This window comes from Lepisma saccharinum, chromosome 4 (assembly GCF_977018435.1).
Source record: "Lepisma saccharinum chromosome 4, izLepSacc3.1, whole genome shotgun sequence".
NCBI classification, from domain to species: Eukaryota; Metazoa; Arthropoda; class Insecta; order Zygentoma; family Lepismatidae; genus Lepisma; species Lepisma saccharinum.
This window is the reverse complement of record NC_139232.1, coordinates 73,078,052-73,092,770: the sequence shown is the minus strand read 5'-3', so window position 1 is coordinate 73,092,770 and position 14,719 is coordinate 73,078,052. Positions and strand designations below refer to the sequence as shown.

The 14,719-nt window shown below is 45.8% G+C and overlaps 1 protein-coding gene across 1 annotated transcript; it reads left to right on the top strand.

Annotated features, from left to right (window-relative positions):
* Nucleotides 1–4,812: 4,812 nt before the first annotated feature.
* LOC145986973 (uncharacterized) lies at nt 4,813–5,772 on the top strand. Its single transcript, XM_083121437.1, has one exon. The coding sequence runs from the start codon at nt 4,813–4,815 to the stop codon at nt 5,770–5,772; it is 960 nt and encodes a 319-aa protein (XP_082977563.1).
* The last annotated feature ends 8,947 nt before the right edge of the window (nt 5,773–14,719 follow it).

Below are 14,719 nucleotides of genomic sequence, written 5' to 3'. Positions count from 1 at the left end.
CACACAGGAGACGAGATGAGGCTGTGACAATTCTCGACTCATCGCATCGCGATATCATTCCTAGGTGAAATGAAATCTTTCCTAGACATTTAAACAGGGTGCAATTTGCAATTTTATCAGAGGGGGGACTATTTTTTACCTAAGTATTAGGTATACTTATAATTGGACATTAATTGCTTAAAATCTAATTGTGATATCGAATGTAACACAAACACAACGTCATTTTATGTTAAGCTCTAAAGTCAAATTGTAAGAAAATTACATTAGTCAGATGAATGCACGAGATAAATGAGACTCACTGCAGGTTCTATTGGTAGATTTTGGATTGGATTTACAAGGTCTCTGGGAGTAAGATGGGAATATTTGATTGATTGATTTGGTTTATTTTACTTCGCATTTCTGCCACTTTTGGCTAATCGCGAAGATGAGGATGAGTGATGATGATATGATGAAATTGATGGACACTCAAAAATAACAACCATGGGCAGGCCAGGATTCGAACCTGGGACCTCAGGCGTCATAGCGCGTTATGCTAACCCCTCCGCCACGGAGTCCGGCGAGGTGGGAGTGTGTGTTGGATTTTTTGTAGATGCGAAAATCTTTAACTGTGACGCGCACATGCTTCTGCTTACATTAAAGTTTACCTTTTCACATAAATGATAAATTGACATGTCATCCTACAACACACGCATGTATCTGCATTTATACCACTACATACGAAAATAAACCTTGGCCGGCTCTTCACATTGTCCACCAAAAATTGAAAAGAAAGTATAAACTTTTGAGCGTATGGCTTTCCTTGCTACTTCTGAGAGCTGAAGGATGTCGGTTTTGTAAATGTACCGAATGATATTACTTTCAGTACTTGAAGAACGTCATTAGGTACAGCTAATTATATTACAAATAAATGATTTGTCAAATGTTTCACAAATATTTCAAAGTTAGACTTCTTACGAATTGATTGGGAACCATCTGAACTCATTTTTTTCTTTTTCAATACAACACCCTATAGATGTCTGAGAAAATACCAAATACATGGCTTCTAAAAGGCATTGGATGTGGTACACATCTGCCATAAATTGTTTAAAGATATTTTTATGCGTAGCTATGGGACTTTTAAAATTAGAATGAACGGAACTGAAGTGGAACTCTATATAATGTAGTTTCTATATCCAGTGGGTGGGAGATGATTATTGCTGGTTGGAGTGGCTCAAGATCCCCCTCACTCCTGATTTTCCGTTCCGTGAAATCCAAATAAGCCCAGAATGAGGTCCAGAGCTTAGCCTTATATGTTTCAGAATTGTTATCTGATTTTAAAATCTGTTTTTTTTTCTAACAAAAAAAAAATGAAAAATATTTATGCATATTTTGCATTAAATAACAGGACATTCGTGTGTGCTGTTATAAAAGAGAATATTTCTCATGGCTTCACATTATACCTAGGTATCAAGGACGTTTTTGTGGGGTCCAGGGGGTCCTGACCCCTTCCCCCCGAAAGACTTACCAAGTAGTGAACGTAATTTATCAAAATATAATTGTTTAGCATTTGTTATACTCAGTTTCCATCAATGCCAATACCATGCTTGAACAGCGTAACAATTAAAAGTTAGGGTGAGGCAGAAATATCTCCCGGATTTAATTTGTGAATAACAAAGCAACGATAGATGTTATGCAAAACTTTATTGCACAGTTGGAAAGAACAAGGTTTACCATTTTATTGCACATTTCCAAAGAACAAAATATTCCAATTATTTTTTGTCAAAATTGCCTCAAGTCACCATTTTGTGTGACATAGTTGACTTTTTAAAATGATATCGTCGAAATGCCGATCTGCACGGTGTACGCATTTCTGAAGTCTCGCCCTGAAGTTCTGCATTACCCTCCTAGTCATGTCTGGTCGGTATTGCCGCTCTTTCCTGTCTGGTACTATCTTTCAGATCATTGGCTGTCCTCGGCCTTCCTTGGTAAACTTTAGCCTTCAGGTACTCCCACAGAAAGAAGTCGCAGGGTGCGAGCTCGGGGGAACGAGTTGGCCATGGAAGGTCACTTCGAAGTGAGATCAGACGCCCTGGAAACATTTCACGTAGCACGATCATCCATACGCGTGCTGTGGCACCATCCTGTTGGAACCACACAGCCAATTTGCCACGTTCGTTCGATTGCGGCTGCAGGAAGTTGCGTAACATCCATACATAACGGTCAGACGTTACATTAACTGCGCGCCGTCTTCCTCAAAAAAAAGTAGGGGCGTTCATAGAGTTGTCTCGGTACGTATGGGAAACAAAATGGTAATACTTGTTCTTTCCAACTGTTGCTTTGTTATTCACGAATGAAATCCGGGAGTTATTTCTGCTGCACCCTGTATTCTCGATGGTTTTCTCCGCTGAACTTATTGGAAGGCAAGGAATTTGGCTCATACGGCTTTGAAGGATTCCAAACATTTATGCACACTACTAATGATAATATCCATAAAATAATAATCAGGAACTTTACTTTTCGTTAATTCGATCTAACTCCTTGTTTGTTATTCAATAAATATTCAATTATTTTTCTATTTGACATTAAATTCCTTGCCAGGGCAGTTGATTTTGTGCAAATCTTGACGATCTTAACTACACGTACGCTAGATAATGAATACTTGCTGTTATATCTCTATTCTTTTACTATCTTTTACCTATTCATGTAATAATAACAATGCAATATTAATTAATGTACATACTTAATTAATTTATTTATTTATTTAATTAAATATAATTATCCTAATTATTATTATTGCTACACTTGATTGGTAAAAAGGTAAAGGGTTCCCCTGGGCATAGCACCACGCCATGAAGGCGTATAGGGGGTGTGGGGGTAACGCCCCACACTTTCTTGATCCGGTCGTGAGTGGGGGTGATGTGATCAGCATCACGCCCCTGACCGCCTTTACCCCCCAGGTACCCATGTTATTCGACGCTGGGTAGGCGCCGGGGCCGCTTCCACCGTTAGAAAAGTTCCCGGATTTGAACCGGCCGGGGATCGAACCCGGGACCTTGAGCATGGTAGTCAGACGCGTTACCGACTGAGCCACCGCGGCCTACACTTGATTGGACATTATATATATATATATATATATATATATATATATATATATATATATATATATATATATATATATATATATATATATGTGTGTGTGTGTGTGTGTGTGTGTGTGTGTGTGTGTGTGTGTGTGTGTGTGTGTGTGTGTGTGTGTGTGAGGCTGAATTTTGTACCCCCCCAAATGAAAAACGTTCCTGCGCCACTGCACGGCATTCTTGGGTATTTATTTTATATAGTTTTCCTTCTATGCTTATGGATAGACTGTATGACCTAGGGCGAGGGAGTCCGCCCTCCTCGGCAGGGGTGGGCACGGGTGGGCGCTTGCCCACCAATAAATTCCTGTGCCCACCCTATCAGATTCACTAAGTACACATATTTAGAGATATGTGAATGTTGCAATAAATAAGTGTATTCTGGTGTTCATTACATGTATATTTTAAAAGTAATAAAAAATAAAGTGCTCCCCTGTGCTTAGCACCACGCCACGAAGGCGTATAGGAGGTGTGGGGGTAACGCCCCACACTTTCTTGATCCGGTCGTGAGTGGAGGTGATGTGATCAGCATCACGCCCCTGACCGCCTTTACCCCCCAGGTACCCATGTTATTCGACGCTGGGTGGGCGCCGGGCCCGCTTCCAACATTAGAAAAGTTCCCGGATTTGAACCGGCCGGGGATAGAACCCGGGACATTTAGCATGGTAGTCAGACGCGTTACCGACTGAGCCACCCCGGCCATCTGTATGTATATTTTACTAACAAATATTATCTATACTAGAAATGTTCACATATCATCATCCCATAAAAAACCTGATTTAACTTTGTCATTAGAAAGCAATAAGGAATTACTAGAGATCTTGAAACAAGAAAACTGTGACCAATTGAATACTTCTATGATTAGAAGCAGCTAGTGGGCTTAGGAGGCGCAAAATTATGCAGGGTATGGTCAAAATGAGATCAGGATTTAGTGTGAGCTTGAGGGCTGGAGCTCCGGGCTTTCACTGGGGTTAAACCGCTTTGAAAGTACCACATATAGAAAAAATTAGGTACTTCGGATGTGATGGAAAATTTAGAAATACGTATAACTAACCACCTCATGTAGCTTGGCGAAAAGATATAACTTAAACTGTGGAGTGGATTAGGGGTGGGGTCTTGGTGTTGTAAGCTCTGGGTCTTAACATATATAAATCCCGGCCTGCGTATGATTAAATTATTTTCTAAATAAACAAATAAAAACCTCATCTTTGCTTCCTTCAGGAACACAATAAATTATTTCGACTTTTTAATGAGGTTGTAGCGACAGCCACCGAAAGCCGCTGACTTTTGCTGCCACCTAACGGGGGGAGAAGGAACCGCCTTACCAGACGCGAGGTGATATGACCCCTGGAAGCAGGGGTGAAAGACTGGGGACGAAAAACAGAGAGAGGGAGATTCTCAGGCATCGCGAGGACAACGACGGGAGCGGTCTCCTTCGTTATTACTCAAGTGTTTCCTTCGGTATTACTCAGTGTTTGTAGTGTAGCTGTAGTGTTCATCTAGAATAAACAAGAAGGTAAGCTAACATCCTTTGATTTGGTGATTATTCCCCAAACTGGTGACCCCGACGTGATCGCTTTTTTTGGGGGCCGTGAATTGTGATTACCCCCTTTGTGTACCATACCAGCCGGATCGAACAAGTTCACGCTAGACGACGCGCCCAATCCCCCTTTGTTCTGGACGCACCAACTACACCGCGATGACAGAGGAACTTCAAGCGCAGCTCGACCAACTCAGGCGGGAAAACGAGCAACTCAGACAGCAAGCACTTCAACCGAGGACTCCAGCACCGCACGCAGTACAATCGCAACAGGACTCCGTACATCGAGTGAGTGTGAAGCTCCCCCCATTCTGGCCCGAGGACATGGAATTGTGGTTCTCCCAAGTGGAGGCCCAGTTCACCATCGCCCACATCACCCGGGAGGAGACGAAGTTCGCATACGTCGTGGGACAGTTAGAAGGTCGGTACGCGTTCGAAGTGAGAGACATTATACGTACACCACCGGCAACCGACCCTTACACCCGGCTGCGGACAGAACTCACGCGAAGATTTTCTCTGTCTGAAAATCAACGATTGCGGCAGATCCTGATGGAAGAAGAAATGGGCAGTCGCAAACCGTCCCAGTTCCTACGTCACCTCCAGTCACTCGCAGGCACCACTCCCATGCGTGACGACTTGCTGCGCACGTTGTGGCTCCAACGCCTGCCCGCTCAAGTTCAAGCGATTCTGCAGGTGCAGTCTTCGGAACTTCCGCTGGACCAACTTGCCACGCTCGCGGACCGCATCGTGGAGGTGAGCCCCCCCATGCTCACCCCCGCGACAAGCAACATCGCCGCACAGTTCGTCTCGCCCAACCCGCCGGCTATCTGCGCGACCGCGACGCCACTCGCGCCCGCCTCCGACACGGTTCGGCTTCTCCAACGCGTCGAGGAGCTAACTCGTCAAGTCGCGTCCCTGCAAAGCGACTTTCGCGCCTTCCGCGGCCGCTCGCAATCGCGTGACCGTACCAGCCCGCGCCGCTACGGCCGCAGATCGCCGTCAAGAGGAAGAGATGAGGGAATATGCTGGTATCACCACCGCTTCGGCGACCAGGCTCAGAGGTGCAACGACCCATGCACGTACGCGCCCGCGACAACAAACACCAACGGCAGCCGCTAGTCGCGGCAAACGGCTGCCGTCCTGGTGGAAGCCGCATGTACGTGACCGACCGCTATAGCCGCCACCGCTTCCTCGTCGACACAGGGTCGGATATTTGTTGTTTCCCGAGACGTTTGCTCCCGGATCGACGCCATCCGACCGACTACGTGCTCAGTGCCGCAAACGACTCGACGATCAAGACGTACGGAATTCTGCCCCTCTGCCTCAAACTCGGCCTGCGTCGCGAGTTTTCATGGCGTTTCGTCGTCGCGGACGTTTCCGTGCCCATCATCGGATCGGACTTCCTGGACCACTTTGAGCTGCTGCCGGATTGTCGCAACAAGCGCCTGCTCGATGGACGAACGGGACTCTCGGCTCCCTGCCAGCCAACGAACACTATGCAACCCAGCATCAAGGCCTTGTCGAACGATTCTTCATACAGCGACATCCTAGCCGATTTCCCGACGCTCACGCGTCCCGCCGGCACGCCGCGAGAAGTTCGTCACTCCACGGTTCACTACATCCGGACGACCCCGGGCCCCCCCGTGTCCAGCCGACCTCGCCGCCTCGCTCCAGATCGCCTACAAATAGCCAAGGCCGAATTCGACTCCATGTTGCGCGAAGGCACCGCACGTCGCTCCGACAGCCCCTGGTCTTCGCCGCTGCACATGGTACCCAAGAAAACGGAGGGCTGGAGACCGTGCGGGGACTACCGTGGCCTCAATGCCCGGACGATTCCGGACAGCTATCCAGTGAGGCACATCCACGATTTCAGCAACCACCTCCACGGATGCACCGTCTTCTCGGTCATCGACTTGGTCAAGGCGTACACACAAATTCCTGTCAACCCAGACGACATCCCGAAGACAGCGATCACCACGCCATTCGGGTTGTTCGAGTTCCCATACATGACCTTCGGACTACGCAACGCCGGGCAGACGTTCCAGCGTTTCATCGACGAAGTGCTCTCAGGACTGGATTTCTGCTTTCCATTCATCGACGATATACTCGTCTCATCGCGCAACCACGAGGAACACCGCGAACACCTACGCGCCCTCTTCGGACGTCTCTCGGACCACGGCATCCTGATTAACACCCAGAAGTGTGTGATTGGGACCCCCTCCGTCACGTTCCTTGGGTACGAAGTCTCCGCTGCCGGCACACGACCGCTTCCCGACCGCATCGCAGACCTACAGGACTTCAAACGACCAGCCACGGCTCGCGGCGTGCGTCGCTTCCTCGGCATGATCAACTTCTACCGTCGTTTCCTGCCATCCTCTGCCAAACACCAAGCTCCTCTGCATGCTGCCGTCACCACCCTCCGAGGATCCCAGCCATTCCCATGGACGCCGGACCTAGAACAAGCTTTCGAGGCCTGCAAGACCAGCCTTGCCAACGCCACGCTCCTGGCCCATCCGCATCCCGAAGCCCCGCTGGGACTTTTCACCGATGCCTCCGCCTCCTCCGTCGGTGCATGCCTGCAACAGTTTGCCAACGGCTCGTGGCAACCCCTCGCCTTTTTCTCCCGGAAACTCACCACCAAGCAGACCGAGTGGCCACCGTACTACCGCGAACTTCTCGCAGTCTACGCAGCCGTTCAGCACTTTCGTCACATCCTGGAAGCGCAACACTGCACCATATACGTGGATCACAAGCCCATCACCTACGCCTTCCAGCAGCGGCGTGACAAACTACCTCCAGTGCAACTCAACCAACTTTCCTTCATCGCTCAGTTCACCACGGACATCCGCTACATTGAAGGCACCTCTAACGTGGTGGCGGACGCGCTATCGCGGGTGGACGCAGTTCGCGGGAACACCCCCTCCCCCGATCTGCGCTCCCTCGCCTCCGCCCAAGAAGAGGACGATGAGCTCCGTGAGCTCCTGAACGGCGATTGCGACCTCCACCTCCAGCTCATGGACATACCTGGCACCGAAGTCAAACTCTACTGCGACACCTCCACCGCGAAACCCCGGCCGTATGTACCCGCCGCGCACCGCCGTCGCATATTTGATGCCTTGCACGGCCTCAGTCATCCCGGTACCCGAGCATCCGCGCGCCTAATCGCGTCGCGTTTTGTCTGGCCCAGAGTCCAGCAAGACTGTCGCGCTTGGGCCCGATCGTGCCAAGACTGCCAGCGCACCAAAGTTTCCCGACACGTGCACGCTCCATTGGGCAATTTCGTTCCTCCGTCTGCAAGGTTTCAGCACGTGCACATCGATCTGATCGGGCCTCTCCCATCAGCGGGACCCTATAAGTACTGCCTGACAGCCGTGGACCGTTTCACCCGTTGGCCCGAAGCCTTCCCCTTGGAACGCATCACCGCGGCGGACGTCGCGACGGCCTTCACATCGTGTTGGATCTCGCGATTCGGTTCCCCCGCCCGCATCACAACAGATCAAGGGCGGCAATTTGAATCAGAACTCTTCCGCGAACTAGGACGAACCATCGGCTCCGAGCGCCATCGCACCACCAGCTACCACCCGTGCGCCAACGGCATGGTCGAGCGCTTTCACCGCCACCTCAAGGCAGCACTCATGTGCCACCCTGGCTCCACCTGGATAGAAGCCCTGCCCCTCGTGCTCCTTGGGATTCGCGCAGCCATCAAAGATGACCTCGCAGCATCGCCTGCCGAACTGGTGTACGGCGAACCTCTCCGACTCCCAGGAGAGCTCATCGTGCCACCAACAGCCACCCGGATGGAAGACCCTTCCGACCTGATTTCCAGACTTCGGCAACACATGGCTCGCCTGCGACCACAATCCGGTTCCCGTCACAATCAACCCAGCACCTTCGTATTCAAGGACCTGTCAACCTGCACCCACGTCTTTCTCCGCGACGACTCCGTACGAGGCAGCCTCCAACCACCGTATTCCGGACCACACCAAGTTATAAGCAAAGACGGCAAGACCTTCACCCTGCGTCTCAACGGTCGTGAGACCCGCGTCAGCATTGACCGGGTCAAACCAGCCTACACCTGGACGGAGGACGTCCCACCAAACAAGGATTCCTCAGAGACATCAACGCACCCCCCCACCAACCAACCACCATCGGCGCAACGTCAAGAGAGTCCGTCACCAAGAGGTGACTACGTCACCCGTTCTGGTCGACGCGTAACATTTCGCCTCCCACACAAGGTGTAACCCTTTTTCTCCGTGGGGGGCTGGTGTAGCGACAGCCACCGAAAGCCGCTGACTTTTGCTGCCACCTAACGGGGGGAGAAGGAACCGCCTTACCAGACGCGAGGTGATATGACCCCTGGAAGCAGGGGTGAAAGACTGGGGACGAAAAACAGAGAGAGGGAGATTCTCAGGCATCGCGAGGACAACGACGGGAGCGGTCTCCTTCGTTATTACTCAAGTGTTTCCTTCGGTATTACTCAGTGTTTGTAGTGTAGCTGTAGTGTTCATCTAGAATAAACAAGAAGGTAAGCTAACATCCTTTGATTTGGTGATTATTCCCCAAAAGGTCTACACTGAAATTCGTTCTACTAATACGAGGGTCACTATTTATATTTTGAGCCTTGGCAACACTGATTGGAGTTAGGCGCGATTTGACGTTTGCACGGAATCATCTGGCATTATTCACCATAACGTACTTCAAATGTTTTGTCAATAGCTTCATTTGTGTTGTTTATGTTGCCTTGGAGATTGCGCGACAACAATAAAATGGAATTAACACATGAACATTTTCGTACGATGATTTTTTACGATTTTCGACGTGGATTATCAAGACAAGAGTGCATCGATCAGCTTACTTCCACATTTGGCGATGAAGCCCCATCCTTTGCCACTGTGAAACGCTGGTATAACGAATTTAATCGTGGCCGCCATTCGCTCACCGACGAGATTCGCGAAGGTCAAATCAGTTGTTGTTCAAGAAAACATTGATGCTGTGCAAAACCTAATACTGCAAGATCGTCATGTGACATACTGTGAGATTGAGGCAACCATAGGCATTAGTTCCACCAGCATATATAAAATATTACATGATCATTTAGCTGTGAGAAAGGTATGTTCTCGTTGGATTCCACACAATTTGACAAAAACTCAAAAAGACGATCGCGTCAATTGGTGCAAACAAAAGCTCAATAAATACAATCGTGGTGCTTCAAAAGACGTATATAAGATTGTAACAGGTGACGAATCATGGATATATGCATATGAGCCGGAACGTAAACAGCAGTCGACTGTATGGGTGTTTCAAGATGAACCCAATACAACAAAAGTTGTTCGCGCTCGAAGCACATCGAAACAAATGGTCGCCTGTTTTTTCGGGAAAACTGGTCATGTGGCAACTGTGCCTTTAGATGAACGTAGAACGGTCAACTTTGAATGGTACACAACAATTTGTTTGCCAGAGGTCTTCGGTCAAATACGGAAAACAAACAAACGCCGTCGGATCATTCTTCATCAAAGACAATGCCAGCTGTCACACATCTCGTCTAACAACCGACTTTATGAACAGTCAAAAAATCGAATTGATTAGTCATCCGCCGTACAGTCCTGATTTGGCACCCAATGACTTCTTCTTGTTCCCGAATGTCAAGAATAAATTGCGTGGACAACGATTTTCGTCGGCAGAAGACGCCGTTGATGCGTTCAAAAACCATATTATGGAGGTGTCTCAAGAGGATTGGAAAAACTGCTTTGACAAATGGTTCGAACGAATGCAAAAGTGTATTGACCATAAAGGAGAATACTTCGAAAAACAATAAAGCAGTTTTTCAATGCCAAATTCCTGTTTTTTCATTGTTAGGCTCAAAATATAAATAGTGACCCTCGTAAGAAGCAATCACAATAACCACTATAATACCGAGGTATATTAATTTTGATGTAACAGTTATAGGCTTGGAAAAAGCAACAGAATTATTGAATTGATAATGGGTGGCTAATTCTATTTAGAAATCCTAGTTCCACACACAAATTTTGCCTATCAGTTACGTAATCATGCGATTTTTCTTGTGATTTACTTACGTAGAATTAAAAGAAGAAGTGGTTGGAAGGAAAGCTTTGTTTTGAGGGCGCCAGAGAACTAATCAATCACGATGGGAATGGTTTAAACTTTAGAAGCATCAGAGGTTTAGCCGAAAAGTTCAACAGAATCTTTAGATGCAGATGAAGTAAAGAAGAAAAGGTATGTCACGAAGTATCCATAAGAAAATCTTCTTTATTTGTTTTTATGTCGAATTTTATGATCAGATAGGCTAATCGGGACTATGCTTACAGTTTAAAGTGGAGTCTGAACCAGTGTGCATTGTGCTTCCACCAGGAGAGGGGGCAGTAGATAAGGCGACAACGTTATGCCATTGGAGAAAATAAATATACAGAAAGAATTCGCAGGGAACGTGTTATGTATTATGACAATAGAAGAAGAGTTCATTTAAGAGGGTGTACTGCCAGAGACAAATATTTGAAACTTTCGGAAAACAACGTTATTGTTCAAGGAGTTAGCTGCCTTGATCCAACAATGAAACACTGTGAAATTGAAACTACCACCTCAACTTTCGAAGTGGTATGAACTAATGAAACTCCACTTTTGGAAGAGTAAGTTGTTGTTGATTCGACTGATTTGTTCTACGTGAAGTCACTTTTCTGCTAATTTTGGCTAATGGCGACAATGAGGTTCAATGGTGATTAGATGAAAGTGACGAAGGGGGGGGGGGAACAAATACACGCAGACATTGAAAATACACCCCCACAAATTATTATTTTGACTGTGGTTCCAGGTGCCAGAGACTCGTTCGCCTGCAAGATTAAAGTTTCCAGGGTATACTGCTCGGTTGCGTCGTAATTGCGAACAGTGCCTGAATCGTCCTAATTGAGAACACATGAAACTGATAAATATTTCCACGTCCTAATTGCGAACACATAGAGCTGAAAACCTGTTTTTCAAAACAGGTAAGGGTAAGACACAAGAATTCTGGTCTTTGCCAGCACCGAAGGAAGAGAGACTTTGATCACCCAAACACACTTTTTTTATGGATGAAACGTTCAAAAGCTGTGCTAGCCAGGTTTCTTAGATATACACCATACATGCAGACTTGAGCAGTACGATTTTAGAAGCAAATGTTGTACCTCTAGTCTTTGAGTTTCCACCAGACAAGAAGAAAGACATTTGGACGGAGAAACCAGATCGAGATAAGTCAATCTGTTAACAGAAAACGTGAAGTAAGTCAGAGATTCATTCAACTGGCAACAGATGACAGTTGAAGTTCTAGTGATAAAGGAAACAGCTGTTCTGTTGATCACCAAAGTGCTGTGAGTCAGACTCTTCGCTTTTTTTTTAAAAAAGTGACTTACACCACTGTAACTTTAACCCGTCCATTTATTTACGATTGTTTTGATTAATCTTGAGGGGAAATAACAGAGTGGAAACTGTAAACATTGACTTCGAGGCTACTGCTATTTCTGCTTTTAAAGAGGTTTATACCACGATTAACATTCACTGTTGTTTTTTCCACTTTACACAAAGTTTTTGAAGTAAAGTTCAAGAAATTCGCATGACTACATCTTACAATGAAGATGAAGAAATAAGAGGAGCATCCGTATGTGAGCATCTTCTAAACCTAGAAGATATGAAGAAGGATGGCTTCGTATTTACGAGCAAGCTCCTCGTAATGAAAACCTTGTGAAGTTCTTCGACTATTTTGTGGACCGGTGGCTCGAAAACCCCTTACTGCCAAAAGATATGTGGAACTGTTTCAACAGGAGGCACCGAACAAATAATGCAGTGGAGGGATGGAATCATAAAGTCAATCTGTTGGTAGGCCACATCCAAGAGTGGCAGAGCTCATTAAATGCTCAGAGGCTGAGGCAGAAAAGTCAAATTATATAATTATAAGAGTGGAATTGAACTTGGAAGGTGTCAAGCGGAAGAAAGTATATGTTTTGTTGGACGAGAGGGTAGCAAGAAGCACAGACAAATACAAGAAGATTGGTGATATCCCTATTTTTTTAAGAACAATCATATGTTTTGAAATTTGACTAGGTAACGTTCACCGCATTATTAATTGACAAAGTCATTAATTGTATTATTAATTAAATAAGCTCTTTTTGTACAATATGTACCGTATAATGTATATATAATGTATGTACTTCGACGAAGGCTTTAATCATATCGGATTTTATGTTACAACTGACATGCTTCAATTTGAGGTGCAACTTTTACACCTGTTACCGGTATAGTGATCAATTTCGATGAATTCCTTGTGTCCAAAATCACATTCTACAAAATGTAAACTATTTGTTACCTCAGTGCATGTGTTCATCTAACCCTATGTGTATCACTTCTCCCGCATGATTAACGAAGACTTACTTCAGAAACAGAATAACAACTTAGCTAACAGATTTTTCAATGTTACTTGACTATTACTTTTGGGCGATATTTTGTCAAAATAGCCTTCATAAGCCTGGGATACTTTATGCAGAATGAACAAAGAATTGGTTTTTCCCTGTGTGTGTGTTTACATTCTCAATAAGACATAAATTTTAATCCAAATATCCGGTGGTGGCGATTAGGAGGAGCAAGGGGGGAAGTTCCCCCGCCACATTTTGCTACTTGTTTTACCTGCAGTATAGCCTCTTAATGCTAAAAAAAAAAAAAGTAACTTGTCCTTGCCCCCAAGTTTTGGCACCCGATAGCCGTTACTGCAAATATTCAGATACCTTTGTCAGTTGTAATAACCTTATAAGCCAAGAAAAGTGATCATTAACCCCCAACTTTCCGTCAAAAACTCATATGATAAAAATAATATGATCAAGAACATGGATTTAAATTACGAAAAAGTAATTTAACCCTTCAACATTGTCTACCATCACAATTTCTATCAGTGTCGCCTAATATATAAAGTGGAGTAGGTCTGTGGCTTGTATTTTTGCACTTGAAGGACAAAATGTGATTAGAGTGTATGGCTGCGCGCACACAAACACTTCCTTGAAATAATTGTGTCCATCGGAGACAAAGAAGTGGAACAAGATGCGAGAATAGATTACAAAAGGAAGATGGAAGACACCAAACACTCGCACACATACATGTGATGTGTTGTGCATGGCAGTTAAGAGAAACATTTGAAGAATGGAACTAGAGAAAGTGAAGGGAGAAAGAGGTAACAAGCTGAGAAAGAAAGATATAAGAAGACATTAGGGAGTAAAACAGAAAAGATGAAAAGGAAAGGGAAAACAGAAGGGAACTCATGAGTGTAAGAGAGAAGGGGATATATATGCATGCAAGTCGTACATATATATGTGTCTTACATGCATATATATATATATGGCCTTACATTTATACCTGCCCACACTAATCTATCAATATACAGCTTCTGCCCACCCGGTTGAAAATTTCTGGCGCCGCCCCTGCTCCTCGGGCGTAGGCACTGAATGGAGAGTTTTGCTTGTAACTTTTGGCCTATATATTAGCCCCATTCCGCGAGCCAGACTACTGCAAGATGCATTCGAGACGAAAAAAAAATTCACGCTCTTGGTTCTTTGAAGCAGACGAGATATTCAGTGAACGTGGTCTTCATATAAAAAAATGAACTTCTCTCACTTCAAACAAATATTTCAACATTTTCAAAGTATCATTTATTTATCTTGAGTACAAAGAATGTTGTCAGACATCGCCAAGTATAACTATAGCCATCTCCGCAATAACAGTATCCAAAATCACATATATATCTCCACGGACGCCGCCATCTTGCAAGATCTTGTGCAGACGAAACAAGTCAACTTTTCATTGACTTCCTCCGGCTGCAAGATGGCTGTAAGCCGTCTGAATGGCCGGACGCTTTCACTCTAAAATACGTGACATCAACTTCCTCCCGCCGAACGCTAAACGTGCAAGATCTTCAAGCCGCTTTGAGGCTATAATCCTTGTTTTGGCTACCGGCAAAAAGTTCAGTTTCTGCAGATGTTGGTCATTCGGAACTGGATAGTTTAAGGAGCTATCCGATTGAAATGTGGCCATGCGA